At 36.5% G+C, this 14,462-nt stretch overlaps 2 protein-coding genes across 2 annotated transcripts; both read right to left on the bottom strand.

Moving 5' to 3' along the window:
• Window positions 1-4,012: 4,012 nt before the first annotated feature.
• Window positions 4,013-6,027, bottom strand: LOC145128952 (F-box protein At5g07670-like). The gene is made up of 2 exons (XM_079063716.1): window positions 4,580-6,027; window positions 4,013-4,506 (listed from the first exon to the last, which is right to left on the bottom strand). Exons 1-2 carry the CDS (start codon window positions 5,818-5,820, stop codon window positions 4,227-4,229), a joined length of 1,521 nt encoding a protein of 506 aa, XP_078919842.1. The 5' UTR covers window positions 5,821-6,027; the 3' UTR covers window positions 4,013-4,226.
• A 2,663-nt stretch (window positions 6,028-8,690) lies between these two features.
• LOC145129932 (uncharacterized) lies at window positions 8,691-12,122 on the bottom strand. Its single transcript, XM_079064769.1, has 2 exons — window positions 9,327-12,122; window positions 8,691-9,243 (listed from the first exon to the last, which is right to left on the bottom strand). Exons 1-2 carry the CDS (start codon window positions 11,944-11,946, stop codon window positions 8,843-8,845), a joined length of 3,021 nt encoding a protein of 1,006 aa, XP_078920895.1. The 5' UTR covers window positions 11,947-12,122; the 3' UTR covers window positions 8,691-8,842.
• Between the last annotated feature and the right edge of the window lie 2,340 nt (window positions 12,123-14,462).

The raw sequence follows: 14,462 nt of genomic DNA, 5'->3' as shown, positions 1-14,462 counted from the left end.
CTCTAAGAGTAGTATTCTTCGGTGAAACCGGGATCACTTCGCACACCAGGCTTCTCGCGGGCATAGCTTCGGCTTGGAAACTCTTTTTTTCTCGGGATCTTCGGGCTTAGGGACTTGCTTCGGGTCTCGGGGTTGATACCGGGGCTTCGAGGGTACTTCTTTGCATGTAAATCGAGGTAATATAGGTGAGAAAGAAGATATTTGGCAACCACAAACGGCTGCCCCTTCAAATCTATTTATAGGGCTGTTTTCTCATTTTCCACGTCGTGGGCACTTCTTCCACGTCGTGGGCTTGGTCGTCATTGCATGCGTCATCATCAACTTGCTCTGTCAGGCTCCAGAAGGCGTCAGAAGCCATGCCACATCGTGGGCACTGTTTCCACGTCGTGGTCTCTGACAGTTTTGGAGTTTCGCGCCCCTAACTTCAGAAATTCATAACTTTTGCATACGAACTCCGTTTTCGACGTTCTTTATATCGACGCGTAGGTAAGAACAAGATCTACAACTTTCATTTAGACTCCGTCGGCTAATTTTGACTTTATTTTTATTATATTATTTTTATATTATTTTTAGTAGGCCGGGACAGGAAAACTCCGTTATAAACTCATAACTCCTTCGTCTGACGTCCGTTTTCGTCTGTCTTTCCGTCGTTGCACTACTATCGATGAGATCTTCAATTCTCATTTAGATTGTTTCGGCTAAATATCGCTCGATCTCATATTCGAACTTCGTGCTGTACACTGCTAAGCCGAAACTTCGAAAAATCATAACTTCCTCATACGAAATCAGATTTAGACGTTCTTTTTATGCACGCTCGCGGTTTAACGTATTCTAGGACTTTCATTTAGATTGATAAGGCCAAATATCGCTCTAACGTAAATTCACTATTTAGGTCGCGCTGTGTCGTGCCGGTTCTGTCGCGAAACTTCGACATGTCATAACTTCTTCGTTATAACTCGGATTTCGGCGTTCTTTATATTTTCGGAAACTTGCCACAACCACTACAACTTAGTTAAGATTATTCATTCTAAATAATCTTCCATCAAAAAGTCATTTTTGATTATTATCATCTCTAAATTGACTAGCCCGGATCTACGGGCGTTACAGGTGAAATAGACCCGTATCAGTTGAAAGATAGCGAAGGAGTTGAAATAGACTCCGGGGTGAAATAGACCCGATTTAGCTTCGTGCTATTATGTATGTTTAGTATGGGGTATTTGGGGAAATTCACTAAGGTTGGAAGGAGCATAGCGGGAAACAAACCCACACCTCGGAACACTACACTGAGGGTACGGGAAAGGTGGTAAGGGGAAGGCTCCCTGCATTCTCTTTCCTCCTCTGATTGGTCAGACTTTTTTTAATCGATTACACCGATATTTTCTCTCTGGTTGTCAAACACACATCTATACATGTCTTGGTTGGGATTGGTTGCTTCTAATGATTATGGATTAGAAACTAGATGGAACTATAACATTCTTAAATGGTATACTTGAGGAATAGACCTTTATGCAACAACCTAGGGGATTTATAGTTCATGGAAAGGAAACCTATGTGTACAAATTGAAGAACTCTCTATATGGCCTCAATTAATTTCCTCGACAATGGTAGAAAAAATTTGATTCATTCATGACCAATCATAAGTTGACAAGGTGCACTTATGACAGTTGCATTTAATACAAGAAATGTGACAACGAATCAATGATATACGTACTTTTATATATGGATGGCATGTTAATTGCCACAAATTTATTAAGGATATTCAATAGATTAAAGACCACATAAATGTCAAATTTGATATGAAGGACTTGGGTGCTGCAAAAAAGATTCTAGGAATGTGTGTGACACAAGAATGCAAGAGTTTAATATATTTCTCAAGAAGGATACATTTGAATGTTTTGCGTCATTTTAATATGCATGATGCAAAAGAAGTAAACACGCATTTTGCAGCTCACTTTAAGTGAGTTGAAGGATACATTGAGTGCCTCTTTTTGCAAAAGGATACATTGAGAATATTTTGAGTCGATTACTAAAAGGAATATAGCATGCATGGAAAAAGTACCATATTCCAAGGTACATTTTCACTTTGGGTAATCTTGTCTGGATTATGAAAGTGTATGAATTGAACTATTGATTGGTATGTGAAGATATCTGCTTATATGACACATTTAATTCACAACCAAATGTGTCTTTGAAAGCAAAATTACAATCTATAGTTGTGTTATCCAACAGAAGCTATTTGGTCGAAGGGGCTGATTGAAGAGCTTAATTACATGTTAAAAATCACTATGATGTTTTGCGACAATCAAAGCATAATCTTTCTGACCAAGGATCAAAAGTTTCATGACCAAACAAAACATATTGATGTACACTATCATTTCATAAAAATAAAAAAACAAAAAACTGCTAAAGGCGTGTTTGTTGTAAGCAAGACCGACACAAATAAAAATTCAGCTCATATGTTTACTAAAAGTCTTCCAATGGCCACTTTTGAACTTGATGGTGTTAAAAAATGCAAGTAAGCCAAGAGGCTATAAGAGGGGGGGGGGGGGGGGGGGGGGGGCATTTGTTATTTAAAGGTCATTTATGTTACAATATTTTCTTTTGTATTTTTTGAGTATTCATCAATTAATGAGGATCGGTTAATGTTTTTCAACTTTAGGAGTCATGGTGGAGATTGTTGAAATACATGCCTCCAAAAATGTTTTTCGACTTTAGGAGTCATGGTGGAGATTGTTGAAATACATGCCTCCAAAAGTCCAGCTTACAGTTGAAGACTATTACGAAAAGTTTCATTGTCAAGTTGTTTTTTTAACACCTACTTGGGAGGTGGATATATATTTCAAATCCTAATAGTGTTGGGTTATAATCTTTTTTTGTCATCTTTAGTTAAAAGAAATTTAATATTCTCCTACCATTTATTTCTATTTATTTTTCTACTCATAAAATAATGACATATGGACTCCACTAATTCTCTCTTAATCTCTCCTCTTGAGTTTGACATTTGTCTTGATTTAATGATAAGAAGATAAATAGAAACAAAAGGGCAAGAGGATACTCAGTTAGTTATAATATCTATTTAAAGGTCCCTCCCCTTTGCTATTTACGCTGATGTGCTATAAATTTGCCATGAGGTTAGGGATGTCAAAAAGTCCCGTGGGACCCCGTCCCGTTTGAGGGTATTTATTAAAAAAAATCGAGGGCGGGGACGGGGGTGGGGGCAAGGTTAACCCCCGAATTAATTTCGGGGGGCGGGATGGGCAATCCCGTCCCGAAATCCCCATAGGGACCCCATTAATAAATTATACATATATTTACATATATTAATTATATAAATATAATAAACAATAACATGATTTTGAGGCTTTGAGCTTCCAAAATTCAACAAAAAAACAAGTTTTTAAGTTGTTAATATAATGTTTTAAGATGTCATAACTTTTTTATTTTTAACATGTAAACTTCTGCTATAAATAATTATTTGTTACCTAAAAAATAGTTTCTTTTAGCCCAAACAACTTCTTTTAGCCCAAAAAAAGACAGCCCAAAACCAATCGGGATGGGGGTAGGAATGCTGGACATTTCGGGGGCGCGAGCGGGGATGGGGGAACGGTGAAATTGCGGGGGATGCACTCCCCGTCCCGTTTGCCCCCGTTGACATCCCTACATGAGGTGCTGCTTTTGAGATATAGCATCACAATCGTGTCAACATCATTAGTTTCGTTATGTTTGTTAATTATGAAAAAGTGAGAAACAGAGAATCATCTTATTTCTTATGGTGACAAAAAACTGCTCTTGTTTTATATCCATTTACAAAACTTGATTCCTTGGTGTCTCTTCCTATTTACAACAACATGCTAAAGCTTTTGAAATACTATTAGTATGACTAATATTGTAGCGTTTGAAATGCTAATCATACTAACTGTATGATTACTTTTGAATATAATATCATTTTTGTATGCCATAGAGGCCTAGACATCTATCAATATACACCAATAACCCACGGGGAACAATAACAAAAATCAATGAAGATGATAATTGATTATCAAAATAAATATGGATACATAATATTGTCCAAGTAACTCTTTAGAGAGTTCATCCAAATCAGAAGCTTATATTGCTTCATTTTAAAGAACTCCAAATCTACATACAGTCTCAAATGTTCAAGTTTGAAACTTTTAAAGAATTTATAGAATAAATAAGCAAAAGCTTAAATTCCCAGTTTCAAACTCTTAAATTTGAAACTTCTTGAAGAACTTACCCCCTCGTTTTCCCATATCAGAAAGAGAGAATCTTGTTGACAGAAGAAAAGACGTGTTGTTACCTGGGCACCATTTGAAGTCTTTAAGATGAGAAAACAAAGCAGATAGCTTAGGAGTCACTTCATCATCTTTTATGTTTTTACATGATATTACTTCAAGGCTTTCAAGCTCCTGCCATGAAAGAACCACATTCTCAAGACCTTGTGTTGTTAGCCTTGAACATCCTTCTATAGACATAGACTTCACCCTCCTGCAATCAAACCATAAAAAATTAGATGGAGTTGGAAGTAAACAAGATTTTTTTTTTAAAGAAATTATTATACCTGCATAAATTTGCATTGAGAAACATGGCATTATTCAATCCCCAACAATTCTTGAAAACAACTTCCACCACAGCTTGACATAAAAGAAACAAAGCCCTAACACTTTGCTTATCTCTTAACTGACACTTCTCCAAATGCAATCTTTCAAGCATCTGGCAAAACCCTAATTGCTCATACAGTTCAGGATTTTGATCAATGCCTTTACATGAAACAAGCTTCAAAGATTTCAAATTTTCATAATAAGAAAGAGCTGACAACCATCCTTCTTCCATTCTATGATCACAAATTGTTAACTCCTCAAGCATTTGACAACATTCACCAATTGCTTTGATCCCCTCATAACCCCCTTCACATCCACGTAGCTCAAGCTTCACTAATCTCTTACACCCTTGTGCCAAAATGGTCAAACCTCGGTCAGAAACCAGAGACTTATAGAAACCATCAATAACTCCAATCAGCTTCAATATTTGCAGATTTGTAAATGCTGCTATTCCACACAATAGATGATCATTACATCTATGTAAGACTAATTCTTGCATTGTGAGACAATCCTCTGCAACACTCAGTAATCCAATTTCACTACAATTCACAACAACAAGTCTACGCAGATTGGGGTACATACTAGCCAAAACTTTCAAACCAAAATCAACTTCATCAACTGGTAATAAACAATGGTCATCGCATAAAAAATCATCAGGAGATATGTGAAAAGACCCCAATTCATGGCCAATTAAATTTGGGGTACTACTATTGGAAACCACAGTTCCATGAAGTAAATCAATATGTGTAAGGTTAGGGAATCTAAAGAACATACGACCAGATATAAGGAAATCCCAATCCAAAACCCTGAGTGATCTTACCAATCGACCTTGGAGATTCAGCCACCGTTTTGAGACTAAACAATTTGAGTTCCTTTGTGATATTTCCGGATGTTTCGAGAGGATGTGGAGGAGGATTTCGTCAGAAAGGAGAGGAGTAAAATCATCAGATACAACAATTTGGGAGAAATCAAAAGCCAGGATTTTGTTGCTGTTCGTGGGAGGTTGTGGAGGAGAAGAAGCAACGGTGACATCGTCTAGGTGTGGTGGCAGAGAGGGAGGGTGTTTGTTGGATAAGGAAAATCGACGTAAGGCAGCGTAAACGACATGATCGAGCACTTTTTCGTTCTTCAACCAGAGATTTGAGAAATTTAAGGGTGAAGACTTGTTAGGGTTTTGATTCTCCACAGAGCACGACGACATTGGAACTGAATATCTTCTTCCTTGTACCACGGCTAGCTATCAATTTCTTCTCTGCATCACATTCTTTGCAAAATCTATAGAAATTTCCGTCTGATTTTTGATAGATTTGATTGAGCGAATCACTTCGTCTTCATCTTCAATATGTTCTCACCTGAAGAAGAAAATGTTGGTGGATTGTTTGAGGTTTTCTATTCTATTAATTGCTGATACTTCGGTTTCCGGACTATGACTTTCTCGATTTTGAAGGCAACGGCCTAAAAATATGGGACCCAACATTTGAATAGATACACTTCCGTCCGTTTTGTTTCTTTGTTTATCTGTTTATTGTTATAGAGTCGTTGATAAAAATATATAAAAGGCTAAAGGCAAGAGTGTATTTTTATTTATGTGTGTATTACAACATCTTATTTTAATGTTTTGTTTAATTACATCGTTGTATAATTATCTGTTTTTTTGTTAACACATTCTATTTAAAAAAGAGTAACCAATTACAATATAGTTTTTTATTTTTTATTTTTTTAAATACCTAATTATAATAGTTAATATTGATTACATTTTATATTACTATAATTAAATATTTTCATATTTAGATGCAATTTTATGTCCCAATAAAATTAAATTAAAATGTTATGATAAACAAATCAATAAAAAATACATTGCTTCTTACATTTAACATATATTTGAACTATGAGGAAACATAGATATGGGCTAGTAGAGACTATGGTTATGAAAAAAAAAAAGGCTTTGCTTCAAAGATTATCTAACAGTCCACTCCAAGGTTAATATTGATTATGCTAGGCAACAATATATCAAACAATTGATTAAGCTAGGAAACAATATATCAAACAATTGATTAAGCTAGGCAATAATATATCACAAGGGTTAATATTTTCTTTGTTTGAATAACATACCACTCTAACTCTCTAAGGTTTAAGCAAAAAATGGTAAATTTATGATGGACGAACCGATAACCTTGTGATTTCAAAACTGAAACTAGTCGCTAAAGCTAAATAATAAATTTGATGTAGGATCGAAAAATTCCAAAAGATCTAAACAAGAATGATGAATAACACGAGAATCCCAATTAGGGTTATGAAGAAACGTCAAAAGATGAAATCCCAGAAAAAAAATTGAGTACTTATAATAGGATTGTCCTAGTCTAAAATTTGGATTTTATTAGGAAAATATAACATAATCAAAAGTTATTGCCAACTAATTAAAAAAAGAAATGCAAACAAATCTACTCTAATAAATTAAGTTCCATTTTGCCACATGTCAATCTCTCATAAGTTTTGACACTTGTCATTTTGTGGTATTTTTGAAATAAATAATATCCAAATGTCAATTTTTAGATTTTTTAAATTTTAAAATTAAAAAACCATATAATACATATAGCTATATAAGTAAGTATTAAATGTAATAAATACTATCTTAAATTGCAATAAATATGTTTTTTTTCCTTCCTTATTTTAATTTAAAAAAATATTTAATGTTTATATTTTGATATTTTTTTAATTAACCCACGTAATACATGAGTCTCACACCTAGTACTAAATTATATAAGAAAACGTCAATATCAACCGCTAAACGATCTCAGATGGCTGAAAAAAAGTTTTACTTTTTAACCATGCGAGTTTTGTTCTAACTGAAAGCAACTACGGGTACATTATACAGATAGTGATTTGTAATGCCATTACCCTTGCTTGTATCATCACCTTTTTAAAATTGTCAACAAAATAGTCGTATAAAGCTTTTTAATATTGTTAAAGTATCAACATTGATAAAGTTTTATAAGTTGGGGCTAGGACACTTAGGTAACAAGGAGTTACTAACACTTAGGTAATAATGTTGATACTTTAACAATATTAAAACTTAAAATTCTCATGCATATACCTAGCCCACCGTTCCAAAAAAATCATTGACAAAGTTTTTTTTATTTTTTTAGAACGACTCAATTGTATTAGAAACTAGCAAAAAAAGCTAAAAAAAAAATAGAAAGAAAAAGGTAGAGGATGATTATTAAGCCAATCAACCCATCTAACTGAAAATTTTAAGTTTCTAAAAACGAACCAATTAAATGAAATATCAATAACGTTGTAAAAAATCTCATCCCAGTGAGGTACCGACTCTCCAAACAACAGGTCAATTCGAAACTGTCGAATCCTCCACACAACCACAAAAAGAATAGCCTCCACCATACTCCTTGTCTTGGCAACTCCTGAAATCGAGTCCAACCAAATAACAATATCAGCAATTGCATGCCAATTTTAGTGCACCATATCAAGTCAACAAAAGACCTTTCGCAAAATATTCACAACAAGTTCACAAGAAACAAAAACATGATCATAAACTTTAAATAAGACCCAATAAAGAAGTCACTTCAACCCCGTTATGACTTAGATTCCATCTCGTAGGAAGACGATCCAACAAGGCACGCCACATACATATATTAACCTTCCTAGGGATATAGTGATTCCATCTAGTAGGTCTAACCGCATTAGGAAGCAACATTTGATCAAATTATTTTCTAGTATTGAAAATTGCAAAGTCAATCGAACCTTCTAACACCCACCACCATTTTTTGTCACATGAAAGAACTACATCATAAAAATCCTCCTCAACTCATTAAATTGCACATGTTCATCTCCACCTCTTATGGCTTGACGCCAACTCCACGCTCCCATTGCACCCCACATTTGATGAACGAAATACTCTTTACTTAACTCCAAAGCAAATAATCTATCAAATCGAGACATGAAACGAGTTTCTTACATACTTATGACGATTGATTTTTTTAGAAACATAAATATTTGGTGAGCTTTATCCTTCATATTTTATCTTTTAAAGGTACGAACAAAAAGAAACTAAAATAACATTAAGATACCATAGATTCATTCTTTCCTTAATTAAGAGACTCAAAACACATGGATTTTTCATTGACACCCAAAAAAGAAAAAGAATACTTCTATACCAAACCAATCCCCACCCCTTAGAACAAAGAAAGAAGAAATTTTATTAACATTCAACCACTAGACTTTTGTACCGGAGGTTTACCACCAACATTAACCACCACTCTACCACCGTCATCTGGTGATTTCCTCTTGGGTTTGGCTTCTTGCAACATGGACACCACATCTCTCATCGAAGGTCTATCCGGCGGGTTTCTACTTGTACATAACAACGCTATCTTCAATAGGCACATCATTTCCTCCCTTACTGAACTACATGAACCACCTGCATTATTATCTAGCACCTCCTTTACACCCTCTTTGCTCTTGATTTTTGACCTCACCCAATCCACAATGCTATTACCCTCCCCAAATTCAGACTCAACCGATCTCCTTCCGCTTATGAGTTCCATTAACAATACCCCAAAACTGTATATGTCACTTTTCTCATCGACTTGTAAAGTGTAAGCATATTCTACACAAAATAAATGAAACAAATAACATCAACAATTTATCCTTACAAGACTTAATTAAAGAAAAATGTTAGAGAAACATTACCAGGGGCTATATAGCCGTAGGACCCTGCAATCACAGACATTGATTCGTTACAATGGATCAACTTGGCCACACCAAAATCTGCCACCCTTACCTCCATATCGCCGTCCAATAAAATATTGGATGGCTTCAGATCACGGTGTACAACCACCGGATCACAGTCATGATGGAGGTAGCAGATCCCCTGTGCCACCCCCAACGCGATTTTGTACCTTGTGAACCAATCCCCTACCAAATTGTCACATTTGTTTTTTCCATGAAGTAGATCATCTAAACTTCCATTAGGCATATACTCATAGAGGAGCATGGTACATTCCCTGTTGCTGCAACACCCCAACAATCTCACTATATTCCTATGCCTCACGTTACCCAACACTTCCACCTCAGCCAACACACCTTTCCTTAATCTGATTGTCTCCTTGTGCTTTCCGCGTAACTTTTTAACGGCTATGATTTCGCCACCTGGCATCTCTGTTTTGTACACGGTCCCTGTGGATCCCGTCCCTATGATTTTACCTGTCATCGACAAGCTCTCTGCCACGTCATCAGCTGTGAAATTCAAGCGTTGAAAAGCGGTTAGTTTCCACGGCCCTGTTTCCGTTTCCTCCACCACGGATCGTTGTTGGTAGTTTGCACGGAAGCATCGGATTCCGGCGACGAGGATGAAGAGACCGACGCCAAATGCTGCGGCGACGATCCACAGGGTGGCTCCGGCGGTTTTTTTGGGGTGTTGTGGTTTTGTCTCCGGTTCAGTTTCTGTCCGGCAGGGTTTACGAATGACTCCGCCGCAAAGTCCTTCGTTTCCGGCGAATGAAGAAGGATGCAGGCTTGAAAATGCAACTCCAGATGCAGGGACCGGCCCGGTTAGCTGGTTATAGGAAACGTTGAAACCTTCTAATGTACTGCAATTCCCGAAAACAGAAGGAATAGTACCGGTAAGAAGATTATGCGATAAATCAACTTCGGTTATGGAGGGAAGAGACGAAATTTCCCATGGAATGATGCCCGAAATTGAATTACGTTGTAGGTTGAGAGAAATTAGCTTCACACAGTGATCGATATCCCAAGGAATGCTACCACTCAATTCGTTCCCTTCCATCTCGATCTTGTAGAAGTTTTCACAGCCTTTAAATTGTGGGATATCCCCTTTGAATTTACTGTAACTTGCAGAAAATATCTGTAAACTTGGAGCTTTCCAGATATTTTCTGGCAACGTGCTGTCGAACGAATTTTCTGATACATTTAGATACTCTAGTTTAGCTGCATTGAGTAAATCCCCCGGAAATGGTCCCGAGAAATTGTTCTCGCTCATATCCATGAAAGAGATGTTAGGTAAACTCCCAAATCCGATGGGAATTGGTCCGTTCAATCTGTTATATTGGATGCGGAACCTGTACAACGAAGTGCAATTCGCCAGAGAAGGTGGAAGCTCGCCGGAAAACTTGTTTGAAAAGAGAATGAGTTTCAATAGATTGTTGCCGAGACATAGATTCGGCGGAATTGGACCGGAGAGAGAATTAGAAGAGACGTCGAGTCTCTGTAACCTTGAATTTAAGCCTAACTTTTGTGGCAGAATTCCGGTGAGAGAATTATTCCACAGAAACAGATACTCGAGCTTCGGAAGCTCGCCTACTCCTTCAGGAATGCTTCCGGTAAGTCTATTGTTCATTAGACTCAATTCCGTAAGATTCCTCAGCAATGAAATTTCCTCCGGTATGCTCCCTGAAAAGTTATTATTCGACAAATCTAGAATCTCGACTGATTGCAATTTGCCGATAGCCGCCGGAATTTCGCCGTGAAGATTATTTTTGAAAATTAACAATGTCTCCAGCTTCGTCAAGTTTGTAACACCAATCGGAAACTCACCAGAAAGACTGGCGCTAGAAACGTCAAGTAATGTCAAATTAGACATCAAACCAAACTGCATTGGAACTCCACCGGAGAACGCATTGTATCCAATTTCTAAATGCTCGAGCGACGTTAAAACTCCTAACTCGGCTGGAATTTGACCACGGAGGCTGTTTCCAGCGAGATGTAAGAACTTCAATCTTTCAAACCCACCATAACTCTTAGGAATCTCACCATCAAAGTAGCTTCCACCGAGATTAAGATGTTCGAGTAACCTCAACCGAACAAACTCCGTCGGCAATGGCCCCGTGAAGCTGTTACTGTAAGCATCGAAGAATGTAAGATGCTTCAATTTCGAAATTCCTGACGGAAACACTGAACTGAAAAGATTGTGATTAACGTCAAGAGTTTGAAGAGATGACAACTCGAAGATTGCGACAGGGAGAGGTCCGGCAAATTGGTTCACACTGATATTTAAATAACGTAAGCTGGTTAAGTATCTGATCTCCGGTGGAATCGTCCCGGAGAGATTCCGGTTAGAGATGTCCAACGAATTAATCCGGTTTGTTTTCGGGTCACATTTGACACCGGACCACGAGCACTGAGTTCCAGGTTTAGATGGATCCCACTCCCAGTCATGGAGTGTATCGAGAGGATCTTTTAGAGATGATTTTAGAGCGAGAAGCGAAAGAAGCTCTGAAGGAAGAGCAGCGGCGGAGATTAGGAAGAATAGGAGGAAAATGAGAGGGAGATACGGCGGAGGACGGTGGTCCATGATTGTTGAGAGAGTGTTAATGGTGGATTCGAGTAAGAAAAGGTAGTAAATTTAAGGGATTTGGATTGTTGCTTTTTAGGAGTGGTGGGTGTAGTGCAGAGGATGTTTCATGATGAATGATGATTGATGATTGTTGTGTTGAGTGGGGTTTGTTTGGTGTGAAGAGTGAAGAAAGAAGCACAACCCCACGCTCTCTTCCCCTTAGGCCCTTATACATACATGCTTTTCTTTCTTTCTTGACTTTATATTTTTGAATTCAGTTTCTTTTTATATCTATGTTATGCTAAAATACAAAATATGAAAATAATATTTCATTAAAATAATAAGTGGAATATGGATCGAGGAAAACATGAGATTCATGTAACCGTTTCGTAATTCATGTGTATTTTTTATTCATTTCCCCCCCCCCCCCCCCCCCCCCCCTGGATCTTGTATTTTTGTCTTTCTCTTTCCTTAAATTTCGCCACGTAAACACTATTTTTTTATTCTTTCCTTTATTTATTGATGAATAAAAAACATCAACTTCATTTATGTTTTATTATCGATTTTATTTTTTGTTATATTTTACCAAAATTATGTAGTTCTACACATCATTAAAAAAAAATCAACTTTTTTTGAATGACAAACAAACTCAACAAAATGGCAAATCAAATACATAGGAAATATGCGTTGAGTATATAGTAGTTGTTATTATCTTTGTGTCATTTTCAATTTATATACTATAATTATCTCAATGCTATTGTTTATGTTCAAGATTCAAGAACAAAATAGAATTTTTTAATAAAAAGAAAGGGTGCAAAGACTTTTTAATAAGTCACCAATCGTGATACCACCTTCATCATGACAAATTTATGACCTTCCTAATACTATTCTCGTATTATGGTTGTAACCATCTTGACATTGCTTTTAAGCAAAGTTACATCATAATATTAAAAAAAAGTATAATATACAGTATACATAAATATTGTCCTTTCCATTTATAGATTGATAGTATGTACTGGCACTTTATTTTTAGCACATATCGTGTAGATTATTTTTTTTCCCTTGACTTCGTACACAAAAGACCAATTTTCATGCTTTTGTTGCATTATAATATTATAATTTTTAGTTAAATAATTTTTAAAATAATTAGAAACGAACTTACTTAATGTAACAATGGTTGACTTGAATAGCGTGGCAAATTAAAGATTATAGTTAGAAGTTAGGACTTGGAGTTTGGGTCACTTATTCATGAATATTCGAACCAAATTAATTTTCTTCTGATCCCTAAATAAAGTGCATCAAATCCGATGTTAACGCCTTAAAATAATAATTAGGGTTAATGTCTTAATGATATTCTTATATAATAGAGTTATATTCTTAGGCCATGAGGTATAGACTTCATTTCACGCGTAGGAATCCTATGTGGAGGAGATGTTCACTAGTGAACACCACCCCCAATAGGTGTAATGGTGGTGTGGATTGAAGCTACTTACGGGTTCTCACATCCAATCAAAACCATTCACTTCTATCTCTCTCTTTTGTTTCTCTCTTGTTCACTAGTGAACACCATCCCCAACCTATATTGAATGCATTATGAACAAGTCTTGATGATGATGTGGATGGATGTTCACCCGTTACCATACCCGATGGCCTTATCAAAATAGCTTCCCGTTGGGTTTATGTTTGTTAATAATATTTATTCGTCGTTTAAAAGAAACAAAACAAATATATTAGTTTATCAATTTTATTTCGCCTTATGATCCCTTTATTTCCGACTGATGAGACTTGCCCTGTTTGTCGCAAGGCATGTTTGAACTCCTTTGGGGAGCACACAGTTCACTGTAAAGAGCTCCCGTGTTTCAAGTACCGACACGATCTGGTTAGGGATGTTCTTTTTGACATATTTAGGTGCGTTGGGGTTTCTGCCAAGAAAGAGGCATCTGTGAACTTTCTAACTGACCCATTGAAATAAAGATCAACACTTAGACCAGCTGATGTTTTAGTATTTGGATGGGCTGGAGGGAAGCATGCATGCATGGATCTAATAGGGGTTTCCCCTCTTGTGGGCTTGGGGAGTGGGGTTTTCATAGTGGGGCAAGTTGCTTTAAAAGCTGCATCATGCAAAGTGACAAAACATGAGAAAACATGCATGGAAAATCAACACACCTTTATACTTTCTGCATTTGATACTTTCGGTTTCCTTGCGCCAAAAGCTGTGGAGTTATTCAATAGAGTACAATGGGTCATGCATAGTAATGTTAAGACCCCAAGATCTATAAATGTTGTTTTTAAAAGAATTAGTTTTGACATCCAAAAAGGGATTGCGACACAGCTTGTTGCTCGTTTACCTACTACGTCTATGTAAAACTTTCTTCTTCAACATGTTAAAGACGATAATTGAATTTGACAGGAGAAATATATAGTACATCAATAGAAGGTGCCTTTTGTATCACATATTAATGAAAAATTATAACAAATTGAAACATTTATATTCTATGTACTTTAAGAGGATGTTTGTTTATTTATCGCAACGA

The sequence above is a fragment of the Lactuca virosa genome, chromosome 8 (assembly GCF_052849685.1).
Source record: "Lactuca virosa cultivar CGN04683 chromosome 8, Lactuca_virosa_CGN04683_v6, whole genome shotgun sequence".
Taxonomy (NCBI): domain Eukaryota; kingdom Viridiplantae; phylum Streptophyta; class Magnoliopsida; order Asterales; family Asteraceae; genus Lactuca; species Lactuca virosa.
The sequence above is the reverse complement of the archived record's forward strand: the minus strand, read 5'-3'. Positions and strand labels throughout refer to the sequence as shown.

Coding starts and splice junctions, on each gene's coding strand:
- LOC145129932 (XM_079064769.1), bottom strand. CDS start 11,946: ATGGACCACCGTCCTCCGCCGTATCTCCCTCTCATTTTCCTCCTATTC. Junction 9,244..9,326: donor CTACGGCTATATAGCCCCTG/GTAATGTTTCTC, acceptor TATTTTGTGTAG/AATATGCTTACACTTTACAA.
- LOC145128952 (XM_079063716.1), bottom strand. CDS start 5,820: ATGTCGTCGTGCTCTGTGGAGAATCAAAACCCTAACAAGTCTTCACCC. Junction 4,507..4,579: donor CTCAATGCAAATTTATGCAG/GTATAATAATTT, acceptor GTTTGATTGCAG/GAGGGTGAAGTCTATGTCTA.